Source organism: Hypanus sabinus, unplaced genomic scaffold (assembly GCF_030144855.1).
Source record: "Hypanus sabinus isolate sHypSab1 unplaced genomic scaffold, sHypSab1.hap1 scaffold_371, whole genome shotgun sequence".
NCBI lineage: Eukaryota > Metazoa > Chordata > Chondrichthyes > Myliobatiformes > Dasyatidae > Hypanus > Hypanus sabinus.
In genome coordinates, this window is record NW_026781266.1 from 169,690 (window position 1) to 196,877 (window position 27,188).

At 44.9% G+C, this 27,188-nt stretch overlaps 3 protein-coding genes across 7 annotated transcripts in view; 1 reads left to right on the forward strand and 2 right to left on the reverse strand.

Annotated features, from left to right (window-relative positions):
• LOC132388653 (zinc finger protein 239-like) overlaps window positions 1–3,853 on the forward strand; it is a 26,725-nt gene extending 22,872 nt beyond the window's left edge. For 2 of the 4 annotated variants that reach the window (XR_009510302.1, XR_009510305.1), the window contains exon 4: window positions 1,637–3,853. The gene's annotated coding sequence lies outside the window, so the exon portion shown is untranslated. The remainder of the gene's footprint in view (window positions 1–1,636) is intronic. The other 2 variants (XR_009510303.1, XR_009510304.1) reach the window with 2 other exon arrangements.
• The window catches only part of LOC132388654 (zinc finger protein 239-like), a 12,771-nt gene extending 6,160 nt beyond the window's left edge, over window positions 1–6,611 (reverse strand). Inside the window, exon 1 of the mRNA XM_059961024.1 lies at window positions 6,486–6,611. The gene's annotated coding sequence lies outside the window, so the exon portion shown is untranslated. The remainder of the gene's footprint in view (window positions 1–6,485) is intronic.
• Window positions 6,612–9,099: 2,488 nt separating this feature from the next.
• Window positions 9,100–26,299, reverse strand: LOC132388652 (zinc finger protein 229-like). Of its 2 annotated transcripts, none has more exons than XR_009510301.1 (2): window positions 26,245–26,269; window positions 9,100–10,575 (listed from the first exon to the last, which is right to left on the reverse strand). XR_009510301.1 is itself a non-coding variant. In XM_059961022.1 (2 exons), the coding sequence occupies exon 2, from the start codon at window positions 20,722–20,724 to the stop codon at window positions 19,282–19,284; it is 1,443 nt and encodes a 480-aa protein (XP_059817005.1). In that variant the 5' UTR covers window positions 20,725–21,130; window positions 26,245–26,299; the 3' UTR covers window positions 15,786–19,281. The 2 variants fall into 2 exon arrangements, 1 of the variants encoding a protein (XP_059817005.1); XM_059961022.1 differs by lacking the exon at window positions 9,100–10,575 and adding an exon at window positions 15,786–21,130 and having other exon boundaries at window positions 26,245–26,299.
• Between the last annotated feature and the right edge of the window lie 889 nt (window positions 26,300–27,188).

A 27,188-nucleotide genomic window follows, 5' to 3' on the forward strand; every position in this document is an offset into this window, starting at 1 on the left:
CACTTATGCCATCTCCAATCTGTGACTTGGCTCTGTTTGACTCTGTCCATTTGAATTAGTCCCTCTTCCCACTGAGCTGAAAGGGTGTCTGGCCTCACGGTAACTAAACCCTCTCACACAAATAGCCTTTGTTGATGTGCAGCTGGGGTTTTCCTTTATGTCATGTTAATTTAAAATGCCACAGATTCAATGCCATAAAAAATATCTCCTGACCTGGCTGGTGGCATAGTGGCATCAGTGCCAGACTTCGGGACGAAAGGTCCTGAGTTCGAATCCAGCCGGCTCCCCTGCACGCTTTCCATCCGTGCTGGGTTACGAGCTGGTGATCTCTTTGGAAACTCACCCGGCAGAATTTTCCCCTCATGTGGCCCTTAACATTTCACCTTTCACCCTTAACCCATGGCCTCTGGTTGTAGTCTCACCCCATCTCAGTGGTAAAAGCCAGCTTGCTTTTATCCTATCCATAAACCTCTAAATTGTCGTATAACTCCATCAAATCTCCCCTCAATCTTTTACATTCCAAGGAATAATGTCCTGGCCTTTTCAATCTCTCCTTATAACCCAAGTCCTCCAGACCTGACAACATCCTTGTGAACTTTCTCTGAACTCTTTCAAAGTCTTGACATCTTTACTGTAGGTTGCTGACTAAAACTGCACTCAATACTCCAAATTAGGCCTCACCAATGTCTTGTACAAAGTCAACATAACATACCATTCAGTACTTTGGTTTATGAAGGACTATGTGCCAAAATCCTTCTTTCCGTCCCTATCGAACTGTGTCACCAGTTTTAGTGAAATATAGACCTGTATTCCCAGATCCCATTCCTCAACAACACTCCTCCATGTCCGATCAGTCACTGTGTAAGACCCACCCTGGTAGGTCCTACCAACATGCAACAGCTCGCACTTGTCTGCATTGAATTCCATTTTCCATTTCTCAAGCCATATTTCCACCTGGTCCAGTTCGCACTGCAAGCCATGATAGTCTTCTCACAGTCCGCTGAATCCCCAGACTCGGTTTCATCCAAAAATTTGCTGATCCCTAACCATCTTATTATCCAGATTACTGATACAGATGACAAACAACAACAGATCCAGCACTGATCCCTGTGGCTCACCAATAGTCACAGGCCTCCGGTCAGAGAGGCAACCAACTGCTATCACACTCTGGCTTCTCCCAAAGACAGTGTCTCATCCGATTTACTGTCTCATCTTGAATGCTGAATGACTGAACCTTCTTGACTAAACTCCCATCTGAGACTTTGTCAAGTGCCTTGCTAACGTCCATGTAGACAACATCCACTGCCTTGTCTTCACTTTCCTGATAACTTCCTCGAGAGACTCTATAAGACTGGCTAGACATGACCTACCATTCACAAAGCCATGCTGTCTATCCTTAATCAGTGCACACCTATCCAAATACTTATAAATCCGGTTCCTGCACATGTTCTCATAAATTTCCCACTACTGATCTCAAGCTCACAAATGTAACATTTTCTCGTTTCTCCTTAGAGCCCCTCTCAAACAGCGGAACAACATCGGCTGTCCTCCAATCCTGCAGTACCTCACCTGTCGCTAAGGATGATTTAAATATTTGTGCTTGGGCCCCGATAACTTCTGCACTTGTCTTCCGCAGGGTCCCTGTGAACAACTTGTCAGGCCCTGGGGATTGAGCCACACTAATTTGCCTCAAGACAGCAAACCCCTCCACCTCTGTAATGTGTACAGGGTCCATGAAGTTGATGCTGCCTTGCCTCACCTGTGTCCATCTCCTGAGCAAATACAGATGCTAAACTACTATTTAAAGCCTCCCCCATCTATTTTGTCTCCCGTATAGATTACCATTCTGATTGTACAGAGAGGGCATGTTTCTGTTCTGAGCTTCTCCATGTTTCTGTGACAGAGAAGCTGGCCAAACCTGACTGGAAGGGGAATCTGGTAGGAGTGACGACGGAGCAGCAATGGCTGGAGTTTCTGGGAGCAACTCAGGAGGTGCATGGTAGATATATCCCAAAGAACTGGAAGCATTGGAAAGGCAGGAGGACACAACCGTGGCTGAAATGAGAAGCCAAAGCCAATATAAAAGCCAAAGAGAGGGCAAACAAAAGAGCAGAAACTATTGGGAAGCTTTTAGAAACCAAGAGAAGACAACTGAAAAAATTGTCGGATGAGCTCACGGTGTGGAATTATGATATTGCAGCACCCAACAGTCTGAAGCATTGAGAGGAACAAAATACCCAGGGCCTCGATATCTCTTGAAAACCAAGGTTCCCTGCACCAGTTATCTTTCAACTTTTACTTTTGCAGGCACCTACAAACTCTACATCATCAAAATTTCACTTCTGAAGAACTCCCACTCACCAACTAATTATGGTATTTATCATAAATTATCGAATTAGTAAAATTATAAATTAGAAAATTATCATAATTTGCCAGAAAACAGCCTGTCCCAATCCACACTTGGCAGATCTTTTCTGACGCCATCAAAATTGACCTCTCTCCAATTTAGAATCTCAACCCGTGGTCCAGACCTCGCTTTTTCCATATTTACTTTGAATTTCAAGGCATTATGATCACTAATTTCTGTCAACAGCCCCGGATCATTTCCTAATAGCTTATTGCACAAGTACTTGCACATGCAACTTCTACATTGGGAATTCTACGTCCCGATTAAGGGCACATTTGACAAACTCTACCCCAACAGTCTTTTTATGGTATGGGAGTCTCAGTCAATAGATGGAAAATTAAAATCTCTTAATATATCAAGCTTTGTTTCTTGGCATGGTCTGTGATCACTGGAGAAAGATTTGATCCTCCATATCCCTCAGACTGTTGGCTGGAACCAAGTCCCAGCAATGGCTACAATATCATAATACATGGTCCATCCATACTGGTTGTGTGGTGAAAAAAAACACAACAGTGCTTCTTTCACCTCAGAACATTGAAAAGTTTGAATTGGGGACCTAAATCCTAAGAACTTTCTACAGGGTCACAACTGAGAGCATTGTGACTGGCTGTGTCACTGCCTGGTATGGGGACTGTACTTCCCTCAATTGCACGACTCTGCAAATAGTGGTGCGGACAGCCCAGCACATCTGTAGATGTGAACTTCCCACTATTCAGGGCTGTAAAGAGGACCTGAAGGGTCATTGGGGATCCCAGTCAGCCCAACCACCAACTGCTCCAGCTGCTACCATCTGGGAAATGGGACCGCAGCATAAAAGCCAGAACCAACAGGCTCTGGGACAGCTTCTTCCACCAAGTCATCAGACTTATTAATTCATGCAGATACAAATGTATTTCTCTGTTATGTTGACTGTCCTGTTGTACATACTGTTAATTATAAATTACTATAAATTGCACATTGCACATTTAGACAGACATAATGTAAATATTTCTACGGCTCATGTATATGAAGGATATAAGTATTAAAGTCAATTCAATACGATTCACCCCCTCCATTATCTGTTCTGTCATTCTGGCTCCCTCCCTGCCTGCAACTTTAAATCCCCCACTAGCACTTGCAAGCTTTACCACTAGGAGATTAGTCCCATTCTAGTTCTGTTCCCCTAACTATTGAATCCCCTATCACACCTTTGACTTACCTCTGCCAGATAATCCCTCCCCCAACAGTTTCGAAAGTGGTCCACCTGTTGTTGTGGGGGATGGCCACAGGAGTATTCTACGATGGCTGTTTAACCTCATTCCCCTTTCTGACTCTCAATCAGTTTCCTGTGTCCTGCACCTCGATAAGACACACCTCTCTTTCTGTCATTTCTATCAGCCCCTCCCACTCCCGGCTGATCCAGAATTCATCCATTTCAAGTTCCAGCTTCTTAAAGTGCAGGGTTACAAGCTGCAGCTGGATGCACATCTTGTAGGTGAGGGTATCAGGGACCTTCCCACCAGTATCCCCTCCAATTTGTAATCACCAGTGTTCACAAAAACCTTGTGCTGTGCAATTTTTTGCCCAGTGAGAACAACACGTGCACAGTGAATTTTATATAGAGAGGTATTCATTTCGTCAGCTATCAAGTCACTGTCAATAAGCACTTTGATCTCCTCTGGGTTTCACTGACTTCATCCGCACTCTCACACAGCCAATGCAACAGGCCTGTAGCAGTACTGAAGGATTTTCTCACCAGTGCTTTTGCACACCGTATATACATTGGCACGCAAAAGTTTGGGCACCCCGGTCAAAATTTCTGTTATTCTGAATAGTTAACTGAGTGGAAGATGAACTGATCTCCATAAGTCATAAAGTTAAAGATGAAACATTCTTTTCAACATATTAAGCAAGCTTAGTGTATTATTTTTGTTTTTACAATTTCAGAGTGGAAAAAAAGGAAAAGAGCACCATGCAAAAGTTTGGGAACCCCAAGAGATTTGAGCTGTCAGATAATTTTTACCGAGGTCTCAGACCTTAATTAGCTTGTTAGGGCTATGGATTGTTCACAATCTTCATCAGAAAAAGCCAGGTGTTGCAAATTTCAAAGCTTTATAAATACCGACTCCACAAAACTTGTCCCAACAATCAGCAGCCACGGACTCCTCTAAGCCCCTGCCTAGCACTCTGAAAATTAAAATACATGATGCAGGAGAAGACTATAAGAAGATAGCAAAGCATTTTCAGGTAGCCATTACCTCAGTTCATGATGTAGTTAAGTAATGGCAGTTAACAGGTACAGTGGAGGTCAAGTTGAGGTCTAGAAGACCAAGAAATCCTTCCAAGAGAAATGCTCGTAGGATAGCTAGAAAGGGAAATCAAATCCCCTGTTTGAGTGCAAAAGACCTTCAGTAATATTCAGCAGACTCTGAAGTGGTGGTGCTCTGTTCTATTGTGCAGGGACACCTGTACAAATATGACCTTCATGGAAGAGTCATCAGAAGAAAACCTTTCCTGTGCCCTTGCCACAAAATTCAGCGTCAGAAGTTTGCAAAAGAACATCTAAACAAGCGAAACGATGAAGGGTGTCGGCCTGAAACATCGACAGTGCTTTTCCCTATAGATGCTGGCTGGCCTGCTGCATTCCACCAGCATTTTGTGTGTGTTATCTAAACAAGCCTTATGCATTTTGGAAACAAGTCCTGTGGACTGATGAATATAAAAAAAGAACTTTTTGGCCACAATGAGCAGAGGTATGTTTGGAGAAAAAAAAGGTGCAGAATATCATGAAAAGAACACCCCTCTAACTGTTAACCATGGGGGTGGGTCGACCATGCTTTGGGCTTGTGTTGCAGCCAGTGGCACGGGGAACGCTTCACTGGTAGAGGGAAAAATTAATTCAATTCAATACCAGCAAGTTCTTGAAGCAAACATCACACCATCTGTAAAAAAGCTGAAGATGAAAAGAGGATGGCTTCTACAACAGGATAATGATCATAAACAGACCTCAAAATCCACAATGGACTACCTCAGGAAGCGGAAGCTGAAGGTCTTGCCATGGCCATCACAGTCCCCCGACCTAAACATCAAAGAAAATCTCTGGATAGACCGCAAAAGAGCAGTGCATGCAAAATGACCCAAGAATCTCATAGAACTGGAAGCCTTTTGCAAGGAAGAATGGGCAAAAATCCCCAAACAAGAATTGAAGGACTCTTAGCTGGCTGCAGAAAGCCTTTAGAAGCTGTGATACTTGCCAAAGGGGTTGTTACTAAATACAGACCATGCAGGCTGCCCAAACTTTTGCATATCACTGTATGCAATTTTCTTCCTGAATGGTGCTTCAAAAAGTTGGACTTCCAAATATCACTCTTCTTCCTACTTGCAAATTCTCCAGCAACTTTTGCATCACCACAATGCACACAGGTAACACCAGTTTCTGTATTGTACATAAATATTTCCCCTGAAACCTCCCTCAAGTGACGGACGGTGATGAACTCGGTGACGACAATGCCAATGAATTTGAAGGGAAGGGCAGCAGTCTGTCTCATTGGAGTCTGGCACATTTGTGATGTGAAAGCTACTTGTTGCCCAGGACAAAGGTGTTTGATATCGTTATGTGCCCAAAGAGAATTGGCAGAACATGTTCTCACGGGTAGAAAAGTCCAGAGCAAGAGCAGGCGGAGCAAGCAACACACACAAAATGCTGGAGGAACTCAGCAGGCCGGGCAGCATCTATGGGAAAGAGTACTAATGCTGAGTCCCGCCGGCATTTTGTGTCTGTTGCTGGGATTTACAGCAGCTGCAGATTTTCTCCTGCTGCGGTTGGAGATAGAGCAAAGGTGATTTTCTTAACAGCTGATCGAAAGATTTTGTTCACTTTTTCCGAGTTCCTAATCCTTGCATTCAGATAGCTGGAGCTCAGCTCCGTCTGTGAGATCTATCTGCTCCCGTTCCCTGATCAGCCGGAAGCTCCCCGGGGCCCGTGTACGGATCGTGGGGCTGAGAGAGAGGAAAAAGACCTGCCTGTGCCGAGTTTACGGGCCACAGTCTCCGGTTCTTACAGCAATTGTCACTCAATTAGAGTCAGAAAAGCCCTCACCTCTCCGCTCCTCCCGACATTTTGTATACTGCGCGCATGCGTAGTTATCGGAGACGGCAGCAACACTGCGCCTGCGCATTTGATCGCTGCTTCGAACGACGGCGGAATTTTATTCACGCGGTTTTATGGGTAACCATGGTGCCATTAAAAATTTCTGCAAGCACAGGTTCCTTGTCCATATCACAGGTATTTTTTTTTGTGTGTAGAAAACTCAGCAGCTTTCTTAATGCAGAAAGCGGCTCCCATAAACGATACATTAAATATCAACAGGCACTTCGTGTATCTAATGCCAAAGTGCAATCCTCTTACAAATGCAGATCTGAAACAAAAGAGATTCTGCATTTGCTGGAAATATAAAGTCGCACGCACACAAAATGCTGAAGGAGCACTGCAGTTCTGGCAGCAACTAAGCAGAGGAGTACACAGTCTGGACATGCTGAAGGGGCTCGGATTAAATGCTGCCCATTTATTCCTCTCCACATTTGCTGCCTGATCTGCTGATTACCCGCAATGTTTTGTAGAAATTAACCATTTTGTTTTTCAATTGACCAGTTTCCAAATGTTTCTCATCTTTCATTCATAGCCACATCTTGCTGGTTTGGTTCCTCTCCCTCCTCCAGCTCGTAACCTCCAGATCCCATCTCATTCCAGAGCCCCAACGCCCTGATTGGAGCTGGCAAATCTTTGGTTTCTGACTCTGTTCCATCGAAAATTCACTCGCCATTCTGCTGTCAGGCTTTAGAGGCGCATTGCAACAACCCGGTTGTCTGAGGCACAGTCCTCTGAAATTAGTGGAAATGACACAAAATTTGAAAAGAGCAGGGAAAAAGGAGTTTAACCATCTTAGTCCAGAGCCCTGGGGAAATACTCAGCGAGCTCATCGTGTTAATTAGCCTGGGGGAAATCATGCAGGTGTATCAGATGATGAGAGGCATTGATCGTGTGAAAAGTCAGTGGACTGCACTGCCAGCGATGGTGGTAGAGACGGGTACAATAGAGTCTTTTAAGAGAATCTTAGAGAGGTACATGCTTAGGAAAATAGAGGTTCTGTGGTAGGGTCATTCTAGGCATTTTCTAGAGTAGGTTACATGGTCAGAACAGCATTGTGGGCCGAAGGGCCTGTAATTTGCTGCAGATTTCTCTGATTCTAAGAAATTCAAGGGAAATCTCTTCTCCCACAGTGGTGACAAGTTGCAACAGGGAGACTCAGAGATAAGTTTTAAAATACTGATATGGAACAGAAAACTGGGCAGGGACCAGATAGACTGAGTGGCCTCTCTAGTGTACATTGTACTGAGATCACATTTTATTTACGCGGCTGCGACTAGAGACTTTCTGATTATTATGTCCCTCCCGGCATTTGACGGTGGTAAACTCAAGAGTCAGCAATGGTATTGTACCTCAGGAGTAGGTGATTAGGCTTTTTCGTTGGAGATCGATAAACTGCCGGTAGTGTGTGTCTGGATGAGTGGGTCGTTTTCAGACTGGAAGGAGTGAGCGTTTGGAGTACCCCAGAGAGCAGTCCCTGACCACAGTTGTTCACAGTTTAATGTCCTGGCGGAGGCAGCGAGATGTGAGATGTCCCAGTCTGCTGGTGACGCAGAAAGAGTGGAGTTGGGGGAGGGGTGGCTATTCACATGCAATTTCGTAGCTTTGCAATCAGTACATAGTGCACTGTGGGGCTGCAGTGGCGGGTTCCAATGCTGGGATCCGTGCACAGTCACTGTGGACTGTGACAATTTTGTGAATAAAGCTCCATTCTCCAATTTAGAATCCCAAGCTGGGGAACAAGCCTACCGATTGTATATTTAAGTTGTATTTAAGTTGTATAATAATAATCTGATAACCAGATAGTATAGCTCTCCACGACCTCTCTATCCAGTCCTTTCAATATTCGAATTCGTTTGTAAATTTCCCCAGCGGGCCATCAATACTGTCATCCGATGCATTGACAGTGAACTCGCTGATAGAAAAGTAAAATTTTCTCACTAGCAACCCTATGGCTTCTAAGCAAAAACGTTACTTTACCGGCTTGATAATTATATTTTATGATAATTAGTGAGTGCAACCATGTAATACTTCGTCATATTATTAAATTAAGTATTATATGTGTTATTGTACCAGTTATTCACTGAAATGTAGTGATAGGCTATAATCTTGTTAATGTCTTAACTATCACTATATTTCTGTGGAGCTCTGGAATTCATATATTTCTTTCATCTTGGTTTACTACTTGACATTATAAGAAGCCCTATTTTATACATACACACACACGTATACATATATATACATACGTGCACACACACACACACACAATTAATGAGCAGATACACAAATTGGGTGCGACGTACGAGGGGTTAAGTCCGGGATCAGCCCCTAATTATCGCCGCCCGAATGGGAGAACCGCCAACAACAGATGCGGAGGTCTGCACCTCGCCGCCGGTGGCCGGAGGTCCATGCAGCGCAAACGGGTTGGCGGGTGGAGGGGGGGGGGGGATACTCGGATAGAATATAGGGACTGATCCTGGACACTGAGGGTGGCCTCATCTTGGCACAAGAGGAGGCGATGTTTCACACGTCGGAACGGGAACGGGAATGGGAATGGGAATGGGAATTAACATGTTTGGACACCGGGAAGTCCCGCTCGGAGCGGATAGTTCAAAGGTTAATCTATTAGCAAAGCAGGTATCCATAAACAACTCTGAATTTTTTACTTCTCCAGAGAGCCACGAAACAAATGTCGTTCACAGAGAAAAATGTAATTTCCACACCAACCCCAGCATAAGAACTAACGGCATCCCGATCATCAACCCTCAAAACCCACCCCTCCCGTACAAAAGGGAACAATAACATCAACACCCCCGAAAAATAAACACTACTACCCGGCACAATTGTGGAGGAGCCGGTGTCACCAGTGTGGAGGCGGCCGCATCGGGAGCAGCGGACACAACGGGCGACCCCGGAAGATTCATAGGTGCAGTGTCGCCTCACCTGGAAGGATGTTTGGACAACGGAAAGAGTTTGACCGTCCGGCCCTTTCACTGTGACACCCCGAACTCCACATCAAATCCGTCCAAACGAATCTGGGTGATCTTTAATGACCAATAAATATAATTCCTCTCAGCGATCAGCTGTCTGAATGATCCCCTGAATCTGAGAGGAAGGGGTATCTATGGTCCACACTGTCAGGGTGATGAGTTTACCAGGAGACAAAGACTACAGGGACGGGAGGTTTTCTGTTGACTAATACACTGTGTGTGGACCCCGCTGGCAACGCACTCCCACATGTGACGTCACACAGCTCCTCCCCCACGCGCCTGATGTCAGGCATGGACTCCACACACCGGGATCTGCCCTCACGTGCGCGGTGTCTTACGTCACCCACGCGCTGCTGTGCTCGAGTTTTATCGGTTTAACAGCTGGGCTAATAATCACATGACTAGCCCCTCCCCCACCGCTGTCAACAGAGGATTCAGGGGCTACGTTATTCCCATTGGTGCGAAGCGATGTCAATCTCTGGTTACAACCAGTCACGGAGGCGGACAAGCCGAGTGGGCGTTACCCCGCTGAGTCCATCTCCCGCTCAAGCGCCGACAGCCTCCTCAGAGCGGAGAAAACCTCAAAGTAAATGTCCGCTTTCTGATTTATTTCCATTTCCCTCCGAGGGCAGTTGGGGCGTTTGTGAAGCGTCTCCTGCGGCCGGAGTCTGATGTATCGCTGAGAGGTAGGAGAAGACCGCTCGGCCCGTCGGTTCGATGCCGGTTCCCCGGGGAGGGATTTTATTGACAGGATGAAGATGGTGAGAGAGGGGGCGGACAGGATGTTTGTCCCGGTGGGGACAGGAGGGGCTCATCTGTGGAAATGTCTGAGCACACGGTGGTGTCGAGCAGAGGGATTCACGACATTGGGGGCAAACACCGGCAGACTGTTGCCCTTCAAGCGGGGACAATGGTCCGGGCAAAGTGACAATAATTTGTGCTTTGTTGAGATTGTACCTGGAATATGGTGTAAAATCCCGTTCCCGGTACTAACACGGGTTATACAGACCGAAGAACAAACTGCCGGAGGAACTCAGTGGGTCGGGCAGCATCTGTGGAGGGAAATAGACCGTCAACATTTCGGGCCGAGACTCTCCCTCTGGACTGAGAGTGGACGGGAAATAGTCAGAGAAAAGAGGTGAGGGGTGGGGATGGGGCAAGAGATGGGGAGAGAGAGGTGGATCCAGGTGAGGGGGAGGTGGAAAGGTGGAAATAGTAACAGGGGTGGGAGGTGAGTGGTTGGGGCAACACGAGGCTGCAGAAGATGGAATTTAATTCCACAGAGGATTATCAAAGAGGTTAGAGAGCATTTGTTATAGAGAGTGCAATGAAGATTCACCAGACTGATCACTGGAGTGGTGGGGTCACCATATGAAGAAAGATCAAATGTGGTAACCCTTTCATTTTGAGAACCGAGGACTGAGAGGTGAACACATTGAAATGTACAACATCATGACCGGTTGAACCAGGGATCTCAGTCTCTGAAACAGGGATGGACTGTCCGGGACTGAGATGAGAGGAAATGTCCCCATTCCGAGGGTGGTAAATGTCTGTAAAACCCCTCCACAGAGGGCGGTGAAAACTCTGTGATCGTCCCCACGTAAAACAGAGGGCGGCAAATGTGTGGAGACCGAAGGGATGGAGGAAACGAGGACTGGGCAGAAACATGTGGCTGAGATGGGAGAGCAGACGCAATCTTGCTGATGGTTAGAGGGGCTGAATGGCCTGCTGTTTCTCACTTGATATTTCAGTGTTCCTGTCCAGCAAGGCTCCGGAGGAATGCGAATACAAATTAGTGTTTATAGACAAGGAACTGATTTAAATGAAACGTGAAAATTTCCTGTTTGGGTCTGAATTATGTTTTGGACCTGGATGGGAATGAGCCGCTGACTCTGTGACCTGGAGGTGGAGGGAAAGGGATCGGGGAAGATATGGTGTGAAATAATAATCATGTCTCTGGGGTAAATATGGAATAATGTGGGGAATGCAGTGGATGAGTCGGGCAGCATGTGAGGGGCGAGGAGCAGAGTCACCAGATCAGAAGGGAGACCCTCCACCCTTCACCTGATCCCGTTTCCCGTTCACGTTTCTCTGCAGATCTGCAGCATCTGCGGGTCACTGCTCTACGTGTGCGTGTAGCTTCATCTTTCCCCGTTCAGACAAGTCAGTGAGATCCGGATCTGTCACGTCCTCTGTTGTGCGTGGACAATGTTTTTTTTCTCTGCAATACTTTCTGCATGTTTCTTGTTTAAAATCACAATTGTTAAAATCTATTGTTATGAATTAGGTTCTACTGCTGCCGCAGGGACAATGAATTTCATGTCATATGCCGGTGCTATTAAACCTGATTCTGATATTGATATGGGAGACCCACCACCGGTCTCCTGATCCCAGTTACCGCAGATCGTAATGTGAGATTGAAGCATTTTCCATATAGTTGCTTTCCACAGAAATGACAACAGTTCAGTTTCCTTCTGAGGTTCCTGAGCAGAAGCTCAGTCTGTCTAATATTTCCACACAATTAAAATGGGGAATTTGTTTATTATCATCATGTACTGATTGATTGGCCTAATCTCAAAACCGCTAACAATCAATCAAATGCCTTCTGACAAGGCTCGGTCCAAACAAACTTTTCACCCTTCTTCAGGAGGTTGGTCAGAGGAAGAACGATAGCAGCAAAGTTCTTACAGAACTTACGATAATATCCATCCATTCCCAGAAACCTGCTAAGAGCCTTCTTAGCAGTCAGAATAGGAACTTGAGAAATTGTCTGGACTTTTGCCCGAACAGGAGCCAACCTGCTTTGACCTACAACATAGCCAAGACAGGTCACAGTGGCATGGCCAAATTCACTCTTAGCCAAGTTAACTGTAAGGTTGTCCTAGGAAAGCCTGTCAAACGGCTTCTCTACTGCAGAGATATGCTCTTCCCAAGTGCCACTCCCTGTAACTAAGTCATCAATATAGGTATCTGTGTATTCTAACCCTCGAATTACAAAATCAGTCACTCTCTAAAATGTTCCTGGAGTATTTTTCCTTCCAAAAGGCAAAACATTGTACTCATATAACCTAGATGGTGTCACAAATGCAGAAATTTCTCGACCTCTGTCCGTCAATGGAACACACCAATACCCTTTCAACAGATCAATCTTTGTAAGAAATTTGCTTTTCCAGCCTTATCGATGTAATCCCTGGGGATAGGATAGGCATCTGTTTTTGTTACTGCATTTACCTTTCTATAATCAGTGCAAAATCTAACAATACCATCAGGTTTGGGCATAATAATGCAGGGTGACTCCAATCTCATTTTGAAGGCCTAATAATACCATTCTCCAGCATATACTCAATTCCCTGGGCAGGCAAATTTACACTTTTCTACGTTCATGCAATATGGGTGTTTAATCAGTTTGGCTTGACCAACATCTACATCATGTACTGCGACCGTTGTTTGCTTGGGAACATCGGGAAATAAATCTTTAAACTTCAGAATTAATTCCTTCAGCTGTTGTTGCTTTGGCTGGGGATGAGACAACCTGTTAGCAATGTTTTTTGGAACAACCGAGTTCACTAGCCTAACTGGAACCACGTTTGGTTTGTGAAAATTCTCAGACGAGTCAATTGTTTCACTCTCAGGGTTGCCAGTTTCATTTGTTTTGACAACGACACTCACAAATGGTACCTACTAGTCAAAAAAGGCTTTATCATATTTATGTGTACCACCTGTGTTAGTTCAAGTCAGTTGGGTGTTTTAATAACATAATTCACATCATTAATTTGGGAGACTATCTCATACGGTCTATTGAATTTCACCTGAAGTGGATTCGTCAACATAAGGCAAGCTCCTTATGCCCCACCTGGTATTTTCTTTCGCAACCCCGCTTATCAAACCAACACTTCATTTTGTTTTGAGAAACCTTTAAGTTTTGACTCGCTAAACTAAAGGCTTGGTGTAGTTTATTTTTGAACTTCAAAATGTACATCTCCATCAATCCACCGTTCCTTTTAACAAGTTCAAACGTCACTCTGCGACCAAATACAAGTTCAAACGGAGTAAAGCCCAGTGATTCCTGTACTGACTCTCTTTCTGTGGACAAAAGCAAATCTATTCCTTCATCCCACTCTTATAAATTTTCAACACAATACGTCTTAATCATTGTGAGGTCGAGTCCATTTTATCATTCATTTGGCTTATAACCACAGACAGGAAGCCGTCCTTCAGCCTGGTGTTACGCACTTTACGGCTTTTGTATCCCTTCCCCGATGGGGGAGTGGGTTTGCAGCCAGACTGTCCAGGTTGTGAGGATCTTTGAGTACATGGCCTGCTTTTCCGAGGGAGGGGAAGTGTAGGAAGAGTCCATGGAGTGGAGGCTTGTTTCTCTGATGTTCTCTGCTCTCCAAAGTTCTCTACAGTTCCTTGCAGTCATGGGCAGAGCAGTAGCCATACGAAGGCGTGAAGTATCGACAAGAAGCTCAGAGACCTCGGCCTTCACCCTGCCTTGTGTAGCTGGATCCTGGACTTCCTGTCAGATCGCCGGCAGGTAGTAAGAGTGGGCTCCATCTCCTTTGTCTCTCTGACCCTCAGCACACATACCCCACAGGGTTGTCTCTTTGGCCTTCTCCTTTACTCTCTGCGCACCCATGACTTGTGTTGCCACCCACAGCTCCAATCTGCTATTTAAATTTGCTGACAGCAGTACATTGATTGGCCTAATCTGAAATACCGATAACAATCAATCAAATGCCTTCTGACAAGGCTCGGTCCAAACAAACTTTTCACCCTTCTTCAGGAGATTGGTCAGAGGAAGAGCGATAGCAGCAAAGTTCTTACAGAACTTACGGTATCATCCATCCATTCCCAGAAACCTTCTAAGAGCCTTCTTAGCAGTCAGAATAGGAACTTGAGAAATTGCCTGGACTCTTGCCCGAACAGGAGCCAACTTGCTTAGACCTACAACATAGCCAAGACAGGTCACACTGGCATGGCCATATTCACTCTTAGCCAAGTTAACTGTAAGGTTGTCCTAGGAAAGCCTGTCAAACAGCTTTTCTACTGCAGAGATATGCTCTTCCCAAGTGCCACTCCCTGTAACTAAGTCATCAATATAGTTATCTGTGTGTTCTAACCCTCGAATTACAAAATCAATCATTCTCTGGGATGTTCCTGGAGCATTTTTCCGTCCAAAAGGCAAAACATTGTATTCATACAACCCAGAAGGTGTCACAAACGCAGAAATTTCTCTACCTCTGTCCGTCAATGGAACACACCAATACCCTTTCAACAGATCGATCTTTGTAAGAAATCAGCTTTTCCAGCCTTATCGATGCAATCATCCACCCTAGGGATAGGACAGGCATCTGTTTTTGTTACTGCATTTACCTTTCTGTAATCAGTGCAAAATCTAACACTACCATCAGTGAGGGGGGATTTGATCAAGGTATTTAAAATTTTGAGAGGGATAGATAGAGTTGACGTGAATAGACTGTTTCCATTGAGAGTAGGGGAGCTTCAAATGAGAGGACATGATTTGAGAGTTAGGGGGCAAATGTTTAAGGGAAACAGGAGGGGGTATTTCTTTACTCAGAGAGTGATAGCTGTGTGGAATGAGCTTCCTGGAGAAGTAGTAGAGGCCAGTTCAGTTGTGTCATTTAAGGTAAAATTGGATAGGTATATGGACAGGAAAGGAGTGGAGGGTTATGGGCTGAGTGCGGGTAGGTGGGACTAGGTGAGATTATGAGTTCAGCACGGACTAGGAGGGCCGAGATGGCCTGTTTCCGTGCTGTGATTGTTATATGGTTATATCAGGTTTGGGCACAATAATGCAGGGTGACTCCAATCTCATTTTGATGGCCTAATAATACCATTCTCCAGCATATACTCAATTCCCTGGTCAGCCAATTTACACTTTTGTACGTTCATGCAATATGGGTGTTGTTTAATCAGTTTGGCTTGACCAATATCTACATCATGTACTGCGACCATGGTTTGCTTGGGAACATCGGGAAATAAATCTTTAAACTTCAGAATTAATTACTTCAGCTGTTGTTGTTGCTTTGGCTGCAGATGAGCCAACATGTTAGCAATGTTTTCCAGGACAACCGAGTTCATTAGCCTAACTAGGACCACGTTTGGCTTGTGGAAAGTCTCAGACAAGTCAATTGTTTCATTCTCAGGGTTGCCAGATTCATATGATTTGAGAACAACACACACAGATGGTGCCTGCTTGTCAAAAAAGGCTTTATCAATTTTATGTGTACCACCTGCGTTAGTTCAAGTCAGTTGGGTGTTTTAATAACATAATTCACATATTTAATTTGGGAGACTATTTCATACTGTCTATTGAATTTCGACTGAAGTGGATTCGTCAACATAAGACAAGCACCTTATCTCAAACCTGGTATTTTCCTTTGTGAGCCCTGTTATCAAACCAACACTTCATTTTGTTTTGAGAAATCTTTAAGTTTTGTCTCGCTAGACTACAGGCTTGGTGTAGTTTCTTTTTGAACTTCGAAACATAGTCTAACGAGTTAACATGTACATCCCCATCAATCCACCGTTCCTTTTAACAAGGTCAAAGGTCACTCTGCGACCAAATACAAGTTCATACGGAGTAAAGCCCAGTGATTCCTGTACTGACTCCCTTTCTGTGGAAAAAAGCAAATGTATTCCTTCATCCCAGTCTTTTCCATTTTCAACACAATATGTCTTAATCATTGTTTTGAGGGTAAAATTAAATCTTTCTAAAGCCCCTTGTGATTCTGTATGGTACGCAGATGATGCAATTTGTTTTGCTCCCAGTTCAGAAACAACCTGCTGGAATAATCCAGATGTAAAATTACATCCTTGATCAGACTGGACTTCTTTAGGCATATCGAATAAAGTGAAAATCTTGGTGAGAGCCTTCGCCACAGTTTTAGCTTTAACATTTCTGAGAGGCATTGCCTCTGGGAATCTGGATGCAGTACACATAATAGTTAGCAGATACTGATGGCCAGCTTTAGTCTGTTAGCAATGGGCCAACACAATCCACTATAACTTTGAAAAAGGGTTCACCGAATGCAGGTACAGGCCACTGGGGTGACCTCATTAGGTTTACCCACAACTTGACAACTGCCTTTTGGAAACTCTTATTCAGGGTAAACATAACTTTATCAGTTAAAGCAAATTGATCTGCTAATCTAGCAGATTCCTGCATAGTGGCAGCATCATTTCCATCTAAATACATCTTTATGTCATCAGGAACGCACCCTCTGAACTCTTCAATTAAAACCAACTCTTTGAAGCTGTTAAAATTATCATTTACATGTTCAGATGTGCACCAGCGGTCAAGACACACAATTTTCTCAAAAGCAAATTCCGTATGTCTGGTTCACAGATTTCTTCAAATTTCTGAACTTCTGCCTGTCTGCTTCTGGGACCAACTCACAAGCTTTGAGCACAGCCTGCTTCAATAGATCATAATGTGTCATGAATAGGTCATGACCATGTGGCTAAGGTGTTGGACTCGTGATCTGAATGTCATGAGTTCGAGCCTCAGCCGAGGCAGCTTGTGTGTCCTTGAGCAAAGCACTGAACCACACACAGCTCCTGCAGATTTATAGCCCAGTGGCGATGATTGGGGCAGCATAAATAAATAAATAATAAGCTGCTTCAGCAACTGTCAAAGCAGAATAGGCTTGCTAAGCATTCCCCTTAATTACCCTTTGTAAGAGAAATTTCTGTCTGCTTTTCTGCCTCTCCAGCCTGAAACTGCCTCTGCCTTTCCGCAGTCTCCATCTTTAATTTTTCTCACTTGCACTGGATCTCAAGCTCACTAGGTTTACTTTCAGGAAACACCTCCAACTCCTCCACTTTAAACACACCCTCAGATACATAATGTTCAGCTATTATCCTCCGCATCTGTGCCCTCCTCATTGTCAATTTCACCTTAGCAAGTATTAACATTATAGCAATACTGAACAACTCAATCCTTCTGCTGTTCTCTAATGCCCGAGAGGCTCACACTTCCAGATATCTATCAACATCCATTGCTGCTGGTTTTCCACACACAAATAAATCAAAAGGGATTTCCCCAATGAAATCGATAATACATCAATCCTTAAATTTCTTCATATCCCAGACGCAGGCCCCATTTTGTTACAAACCGTAATGCTTTAGAAACGAACCAGCAGCAACAGACTCCGCCTAGTGGCTACGCATTTTAATTCCACATCCCATTCCCATTCTGATATGTCTATCCATGGCCTCCTTTACTGTCAAAATCAATCCAAACTCAGGTTGGAGGAACAACACCGTATATACAAGCTGGGTAGCCTCCAACCTGATGGGGTGAACATTGACTCCTCCACCTTCCGTTAATACCCCTCTTCCCCTTCTTACCCCATCACTGACATATTTAATTGCCTGTTTTCCATGTCTCTCTGGTGCTTCCCCCCCCCCCCCACCTTTCTTTCCTCTGAGGCCTCCTGTCCAATGGTCCTCTCCCAGCTCTGTATCACTTTCGCCAATCACCTTTCCAGCTCTTAGCTTCATCCCACCACATCCGGTCTTCTCCTATCATTTTGCATTTCAGCCTCCCCCCACTACTTACAAATCTCTTAGTATCTTTCCTTTCAGTGAGTCCTGACGAAGGGTCTCAGCCTGAAACGTCGACAGTTCTCCTTATAGATACTGTCTCGCCTGCTGTGTTCCATGAGCATTTTGTGTGTGTTGTTTGAATTTCCAGCATCTGCAGATTTCCTCCTGAGTGTTATGTGTATAAATAAAATTCCCAAACTATTGAGCTCGGGGGAAACAAGACTTGGAGTCTTGAGATGGTAAAGTATGAAAGTTCAGTTCAACCACATAATAGGTGATGAGAGAGATATTTGTAATCCAGGGTAAATGTTGAGAGAAGGCAATTATGTCATATTCCACAGGTTACATGGTGGTAAAACAAGACCAACAGTTGCTGTAGATTTTATCTGTCATCCTTCCAAATCCACATACTAATTATCACCCAAAGTGACTTGTCATGAAGGGTATCGTCTTCAAAAGAATTACCACACCATAGCCAGACAAGGGTTAACACATTAGTGGTCACCGCAGGATACCCCAAATCAGATCCACTCCAATGGATCAAATGAGGTGACATCCACATATTCAATGTACGGAGAATCGATAATTTGCCCACACTTGTGGGCAAAGGAAAGTTCCAAACAGTGACCCTTGGCCACTAGTTCCCTGGTTTCGATTCTTTCCATTTTTCCTCCTTCGTCTCCGTCTGACTCTGAGTGTCTGTGTCCTCAGTTAAAACTAAACAAGCTGCACACAATGTAAACAAGCTGCAAGTCAGACACATTTGCCTTCTTAATCTCTCTCTCTCTCTCTCTCTCCACAGCAAACAAAACCTAGAGATTCATAACAATGGCCACTCCCCATTGTGAGCTGACAGGTGTGTCAGTAGGTGGGATGACTGAGTGAATCCTTTCCCACATTCTCAGCAGGTGAACGGCCTCTCTCCAGTGTGAACTTGTTGATGTTTCTGTAGGGTGAATAACTGAGTGAATCCATTCCCAGAATGAGCAGTTGAAAGGTTTCTCCCCAGTGTGAACTTGCTGATGTACCAGTAGGGTGGATGACAGAGTGAATACTTTCCCACATTCTCAGCAGGAGAACTGCCTCTCTCCACTGTAAACTTGCTGATGACTCTGCAGGGTGGAAGAGTCAGTGAATCTCCTTCCACATTCTGAGCAGGTGAATGGCCTCTCCCCAGTGTGAACTCACTGATGTTTCTGTAGGCTGGATAACTGAGAGAATCCCTTCCCACATTCTGAGCAGGTGAACGGCTTCTTCCCAGTGTGAACTCGCTGATGTCTCTGTAGGGTGGATGACACAGTGAATCCCGTCCCACAGACTGAGCAGGAGAGCGGCCTCTCCCCAGTGTGAACTGACTGGTGACTCTGTAGGGTGGATGACTGAGTGAATCCCTTCCCACAGACTGAACAGGTGAATGGCCTCTCCCCGGTGTGAACTCGCTGGTGACTCCGTAGGTGGGATGACTGAGTGAATCCCTTCCCACAGCCTGAGCAGGTGAATGGCTTCTCCCCAGTGTGAACTCGCTGGTGACTCAGTAGGTTGGATGACTGAGTGAATCTCTTCCCACATTCTGAGCAGGTGAACGGCTTCTCCCCAGTGTGAACTCGCTGATGTCTCTGTAGGCTGGATAAATTAGTGAATCCCTTCTCACAGACTGGGCAGGTGAACGGCCTCTCCCCAGTGTGAACTCGCTGATGTACCAGTAGGGTAGATGACAGAGTGAACCCTTTCCCACAGACTGAGCAGGTGAACGGCCTCTCCCCAGTGTGAACTCGCTGATGTATCAGTAGGGTAGATGACAGAGTGAATCCTTTCCCACATTCTGAGCAGGTGAACAGCCTCTCCCCAGTGTGAACTCGCTGATGATTCTGCAGGGTGGAAGACTCAGTGAATCTCCTCCCACAGACTGAGCAAGTGAACGGCTTCTCCCCAGTGTGAACTCGTTGATGTTTCTGTAGGCTGGATAACCAAGTGAATCCCTTCCCACATTCTGAGCAGGTGAACGGCTTCTCCCCAGTGTGAACTCGATGATGTCTCTGCAGGTGGGATAACTGAATGAATCCCTTCCCACAGACTGAGCAGTTAAATGGCCTCTCCCCAGTGTGGACTCGCTGATGTATCTGTAGGTGGGATGACTGAGTGAATCCTTTCCCACAGACTGAGCAGGTGAATGGCCTCTCCCCAGTGTGAACTCGCTGATGATTCTGCAGGGTGGAAGACTCAGTGAATCTCCTCCCACAGACTGAGCAGGTGAACGGCTTCTCCCCAGTGTGAACTCGCTGATGTTTCTGTAGGCTGAATAACCAAGTGAATCCCTTCCCACATTCTGAGCAGGTGAACGGCTTCTCCCCAGTGTGAACTCGATGATGTCTCTGCAGGTGGGATAACTGAATGAATCCCTTCCCACAGACTGAGCAGTTAAATGGCCTCTCCCCAGTGTGAACTCGCTGATGTATCTGTAGGTGGGATGACTGAGTGAATCCTTTCCCACAGACTGAGCAGGTGAATGGCCTCTCCCCAGTGTGAACTCGCTGATGTACCAGTAGGGTAGATGTCTGTGTAAATCCTTTCCCACACTCTGAGCAGGTGAACGGCTTCTCCCCGGTGTGAACACGCTGGTGTGCCATTAGAACAGATGACTAAGTGAATCCTTTCCCAGAAACTCAGCAGTTGACCAGCCTCTGCCCAGTGTGAACTGATTGGTGTGTTCACAGGTGGGATGACCGACTGAACCGCTTCTCACACACAGAACAGGTGAATGGCCTTGCCCTGTGTGAACTTGCTGATGTACTTTCAATTGTGATAATCGAGTGAATTCATTCCCACTGTCTGAGCGGGTGAAAGGCCTTTCTCCTGTGTAAATTACAGGCGTGCCAGTTGGTCAAATGTCCGAGTGAATCCCTCTCCACAGTCCGAGCAGAAAGGGTGGTCAATTGCATCCCTTGCTCCACTTTTTAAACATCTAGACAGAGACAACAAAACTGATGTGCCGTGTTTGAGCTTCCTGGCGACAAATTCCTTCTCGTTTTTAACCTGTGAAAAGATTTAACAAAATCCATCAATGGGTTTAGTGCAACATTTCAAATGAGATTACTTGAGTTGCCAAGGTTTGATCTGGTATCACACTGTTACGGTGAAGTTCAACGAAAGTTGGACAGAGAAATCAACTTCTGACTGGGCAGAGTGCTGGTATCTGGAATGACCATCAATTCCTTGATGCTCTTCCTGTCTCTATCAGAATGGGGCATTTCTGCCATCTCCAATCTGTGACCTGGCTCAGTTTGACTCTCTCCGTTGGTATTATTCCCTGTTCCCACTGAGCTGCATGGGTTCCTGGCCCCTCAGTAACTGAAACACTCGCACGCAAATAGTTTTTCTTGACTTGCAGCTGGGATCTTCTTTTATGTATTATTAACTTAAAGTGTCACAGTTTTAACGCCACATAAAAATTCCTGCTGAAATGACTGGTTGGTTCACACAGCTGTCAAAAGGGGTTAGAGTGAATTTTTGTATTATTTCAGGTTCTTGTCACAATCTTAGAAAATTTCAACATAGAAACAGGCCCTTTGGGCCATCCAGTTTGTGCTGAACCATTTAAACAGCCCACTCCCATACCCCTACCATCCAGGTACCAACACAAAACTCTTAAATGTTGGAATTGAGCTCGCATGCACCACTTGTGCTGGCTGCTCATTCCACAGCCAGATGACCGTCTGTGTGAAGAAGATTCCCCTCATGTTCCCCTTAATATTTCACCTTTCACCTTTAACACATGGTCTCTGGTTGTTGTCCCACCCAATCTTCATGGAACAAGCCAGCTTGCATTAACACTATCTGTGCCTCTCTATCACAATCAAATCTCCCCTCGATCTTCTGCATTCCAAGAAATAAAGTCCGGATTTGTTCAATATTTCTTTATTATCCAAGTCCTCCAGACATGGCAACATCCTTGTGAATTTTCTCTGAAATCTATGAACTTCTTTTACAACTTTCCTGTAGGTAGGTGACCAAAACTGTACACAATACTCCAAATTAGGCCTCACCAATGTCTTCTAGAAGTCAACATAATATCCATCTATTGTTATCAGTAATTTGGTTCATGAAGGGCAATGGGCTGAAATCAATCTTTCTATCCCTATCTACCTGTGATACCACTTTCAGTGAATTAAGGTCTTGTATTCCCAGGTTCCTTTCTTCTACAACACTCCTCTGTGCCTGACCAGTCATTGTGAAAGACCTCCCTTGGTAGGTCAGACCAAAGTGCAACAACTCATACTGGACTGCATTAAATTCCATTTTCCATTTCTAAAACCATTTTCCCACCTGGTCCAGATTGCACTGCAAGCCATGATAGTCTTCTTGCACTCCACTGAACCCCCTGTCTTATTGTCATCCACAAATTTGCTGATTCAGTTAACCACACGATCATCCAGATTACTGATATAGACTGACAAACAACAACAGATCCAGTACTGATCCCTGTGGCAGCCACTAGACACAGGCCTCCAGCCAGAGCGGAAACCACACTCTGGCTTCTCCCAAAGACAGTGTCTCATCCAGTTTACTGTTTAATCTCGAATGCTGAGTGACCGAACCTTCTTGACCAACCTCCCATATGAGACTTTGTCAGGTGCCTTGCTGAAGTCCATGTAGACAACATCCACTGCCTTGCCTTCATCCACTTCCCTGATAACTTCCTTGAGAGACTCTATAAGATTGGCAAGAGCCATGCTGCCTAACCTTTACCAGTCCACACCATTCCAAATACTTACAGTATATACCTGGTTCCTGCACACATTCCAATAACTTTCCCAGTTCTGATGTCAAGCTCACCAACGGATAATTTCCTAGTTTATTTTTACAGCCTTTCTTGAACATCAGAACAACATTGTCTGTCCTCCAATCTTCGAGTACCTCACCTGTCACTAAGGATGATTCAAATATCTGTGTTTAGGCCCCGATAATTTCTGCACTTGTCTTCCGCCGGGTCCTAGTGAACAAATTGTCAGGCCCTGAGGATTGATCCACACTAATTTGCCTCAAACCCCTCCACCTCTGTAATCTGTACAGGGTCCATGAAGTTGATGAGGCTTTGCCTCACTTCTATAGACTCTGTGTCCATCTCCTGAGTAAATACGGATGCAAAAAAAATCTTCCCAAATCTATGCTATCCTTCATATGGATTACCATTCTGATCTTCCAGAGAATTAAGTTTTTCCCTTGCAATATTTTTGCTCTTAACATATCTGCAGAATCCCTGAGGATTCTCCTTCACCTTGTCTGCTGGGGCAACCTCATGCCTTCTTTTATTTCTTTCGTAAGTGTTCACTTGAATTTCCTGTATTTCATAAGTACCCCATTTGATCCTAACTGCCTGTACCTGGTATGCACCTCCTTTTTATTGATCTGGGAGAGGAAAGCCAAAGGGGTGATAGATCTGCATGGTGGGAGGTGGGGGTAAGGAGGGTTAAACTAAAGTTGCAGGGGGAATGGGAGCCTGAATAACAGAACAGAGAGTGGAGAATTTGTGGAGACAGATGTTGTTCAGGGCTCAGACAAAGTCAGGAATGAAAAAGTTGAGCGTGGTGCAGTGAATATGCTGAGCCCTGTATATTTCAATACAAGGAGCAGCGTAGGAAAGGCGGATGTGTTCAGGGCATGGATCAATACCTGGAATCAACACTAGGATCTGGCAATTGTGGACTGGGACAGGCTGCTTTATGGCAAAGGTGTGCTTGGTAAATGGGAGGCCTTCAAAGCAAAATTTTGAAATTAGTAAGCGGGTATGTCAGAATAAAAGGTAAAGATAGAAACTGTAGGGAAACTTGAATTGCAAGAGATATTCAGACCCTGGTAAAGCACAAAATGGAATTACATAACAGGGATAGGCAGTCAGTTCCTTATGGAGTATAAGAAATGCAAGAGAACACATAAGAAATCAATCAGGATGGCTAAAAGATGGCATGAGGTTGCTGTCACAGAAGAGATGAAGGATAATCCTCAGGGATTCTAGTGATAGATTAAGAGCAAAAGGATTGCAAGGCACAAAGTTGGTCCTTTGGAAGTCCAGAATGGCAATCCACGTGTGGAACCAAAGCAGATGGGGGAGATCTTAAATATTTTTCAAACTCTATTTACCCAGGAGATGGACAAAGGGTCTATGGGAGTGTGGAAAAGTGGCATTAACCATTTCAACCCTGGGGGAAAAAACACTCCTCTGACCACTCACACGCTCAAGACCCCTCATCATTTTATACACCAAAAAATGTCTCTAAATATAAACAAGGAAATTATACATTGCACAATCTACTTTCCATGATTCAGTACATTTACACAGACAGGTGTGTAAAAAGGGCCCAACAAATATCAGGGACAAACAGGCCCAATTCACCACAACCACAAACTGTTCCTGCTGCCACCATCCAGGAAACGGTATCACAGCAAAAGGAGCAACAGGCCCTGGGACATCATCTTCCACCAGGCCATCAGACTGATTAATTCATGCTGATACAATTGCATTTCGATGTTGTATTGACTCTCCTATGTACAAACTATCTATTATAAATTACTATAAATTAAACATTGCCCATTTAGATGATGTAAGCTAAATATTACTACTCATGTTTATGAAATATGTATTTAATAAAGTCAATTCAATTCACCCTCTCCACTATCTGTTCTGTCATTCTTCAACTTATTTTAACCACATCACCCCCACCCCTGCTCACTACCACTAGCAAGTCTTACCACTAGGATATTTGTCCCCTCTTGTTCTGTTCCTCTAACTAACGAAACCCCTATCAGTCTTTTGACTTTCATCTGCCAGGTAATTACCCTCACAGCTTCTGAAGTGTTCCACCTGTTGTTGTGTGAAATGGCCACAAGAGTACTCTGCGATGCCTATTTAACCTCATTCCCCTTCCTGACTCTCACCCAGTTTCCTGTGTCCTGCACCTTGGGAGTAACTCACCTCTCTTCATGTCATATCTATCACCCCCTCCAACTGCTGGATGATATGGAATTCACCCACTTCAAGCAGCTCATTGAAGTGCATGGTTACAAGTTGCAGCTGGATGCACATCTTGTAGGGGAGGGCATCAGGGACACTGCAGGTCTCCCCTCCTTCCCTCCAATACCCCTCTAATTTGTAATAACCAGTGTGCAGATAAATCTTGGACTGTGTATTTTTTACCCAGTGACAGCTAGCAAATCACTGTCAATAGGAACTTTAATCTCCTCTGGGTTTGATCGAGTTCATCTGCACTCTCACACAACCTATGTAGCAGGCCTGTAACAGGAAATGCAGGAGTTTCTCACCAAAGCTTTTGCACATTGTCTATATGTGGTTTGCTTGCTAAATTACGCTTTAAGAAGTCAGATTTCCAAATACCAATCCACTTCTTCCCACTTGCAAATTCTCCAGCAACTTTTGCATCACCAAAATGCAAACAGGCATCACTAGTTTCTGTGTTCTACATATATATTCCCCCTGAACCCTCCACCAATGACTGACGGTGGTGCACTCAGTAAATGAAATCCCTATGAATATGAAGGGAAGGGCAGTAGTCTGTCTCACTGGAATCAGGCACATTTGTGATGTGAAAGCTACCTGTTGCCCAGGGCAAAGGTGTTTGATATCATTATGTACCCAGAGAGAATGGGACAAAACATGTTCTCACCGGTAGAAAAGTCCAGAGCAAGAGGAGGTAAAGGAAGCAACACACACAAAATACTGGAGGAGCTCAGCAGGCCAGGCAGCATCTATGGAAAAGAGTCCTAATGCTGATATCCTCCGGGATTTTGTGTGCGTTGCTTGGAATTCCAGCATCTGCAGATTTTCTCTTCTTAGTGATTGGAGGTAGAACAAAGGCGATTTTCTCAACTTGTGATGTAAAAGATTTTGTTCCCTTTCTCCGAGTTCCTAATCCTTGCATTTAGATAGCTGGAGCTCAGCTCTGTCTGAGAGATCCATCGGTTCCCATTCCCTCATCAGCCGGAAGCTCCCCGGGGCCCGTGTACGGATCGTGGGGCTGAGAGAGAGGGAAGAGGGCAGGACTGTCCCGGGATTGCTGCCCACGGTGTCCGAAATTCAGAGGAATTATCCTGAAGTCGGTATTTAAGATAAAAACACGGTTAATCGCTCTTACCTGCAACCGACATTTTCAAATCCTTCTGTGCACTGCACGCATGCGTGAAACTCAGGGACGGCCTCAGCCTGACGCCTGCGCATTTCATCGGCGCTTCAGCGCCGGCGAAATTCTGAACGAATTGCCCTATGGGTAATCACGGTGCCATTAAACATTTCTGCAAGCACCAGTTCAATGTCCATACCTCATTTTTTTTTTATCGTGGGTATCGAAAAAATCTGCAGCTGTTTTAACGCAGAAAGCGGCTCCCATAAGCAATATACTCAATATCAACGTGTATCTAATGCCAAAGTAAAATGCAGATATAAAACATAGGAGATTCTGCAGTTGCTGGAAATACTGAGAAAACATTTCCTATGTATTCCTCTCCAAAATTTCTGCCTTATCTGTTGATTTCCACCTGTGTTTTGCAGAAATTAACTACCTTTTTTTCGATCAACCAGTTTCCAAATGCTTCTAATCTTTCACTTTTAACCACATCGTGCTCGTCTTATTCGTCCTCCTCCTCTGGACCCCATCTCTCTCTGGAGCCCCTGATTCAGGCTGGCAAATCTTCGGTTTCTGACTCTGCACCATCGAAGATTCACTCGCTAGTCTGCTGTTAGACTTTAGAGGTGCATTGTGTTACGAGACCGCAGGTTCGTTTACTGTGAGTGTCGCTTTAAGTGCCTGAGTGAGGCGGGGCTGTGACGTCAGACACAAGCTGCGGCAGCGGGAGCGGGAGCGGGAGACAAGCTGTTGGAACTTCAGCGTGTGACTGCTATAGGCTGCAACTCTTCCATGCCCAAAAGGTTGGGTTGATCTGATCATCGGCACGCAGTGCACAACGGATGTGTGACTGTCACTTCGTATCATCAATATGTGTGGATTTGCTGGAGTATCCTGTGGTTTCACTTTTGTTGTCCCTTACCCGGAATCGGGGTGTTCTGTGGTAACCACTTGAA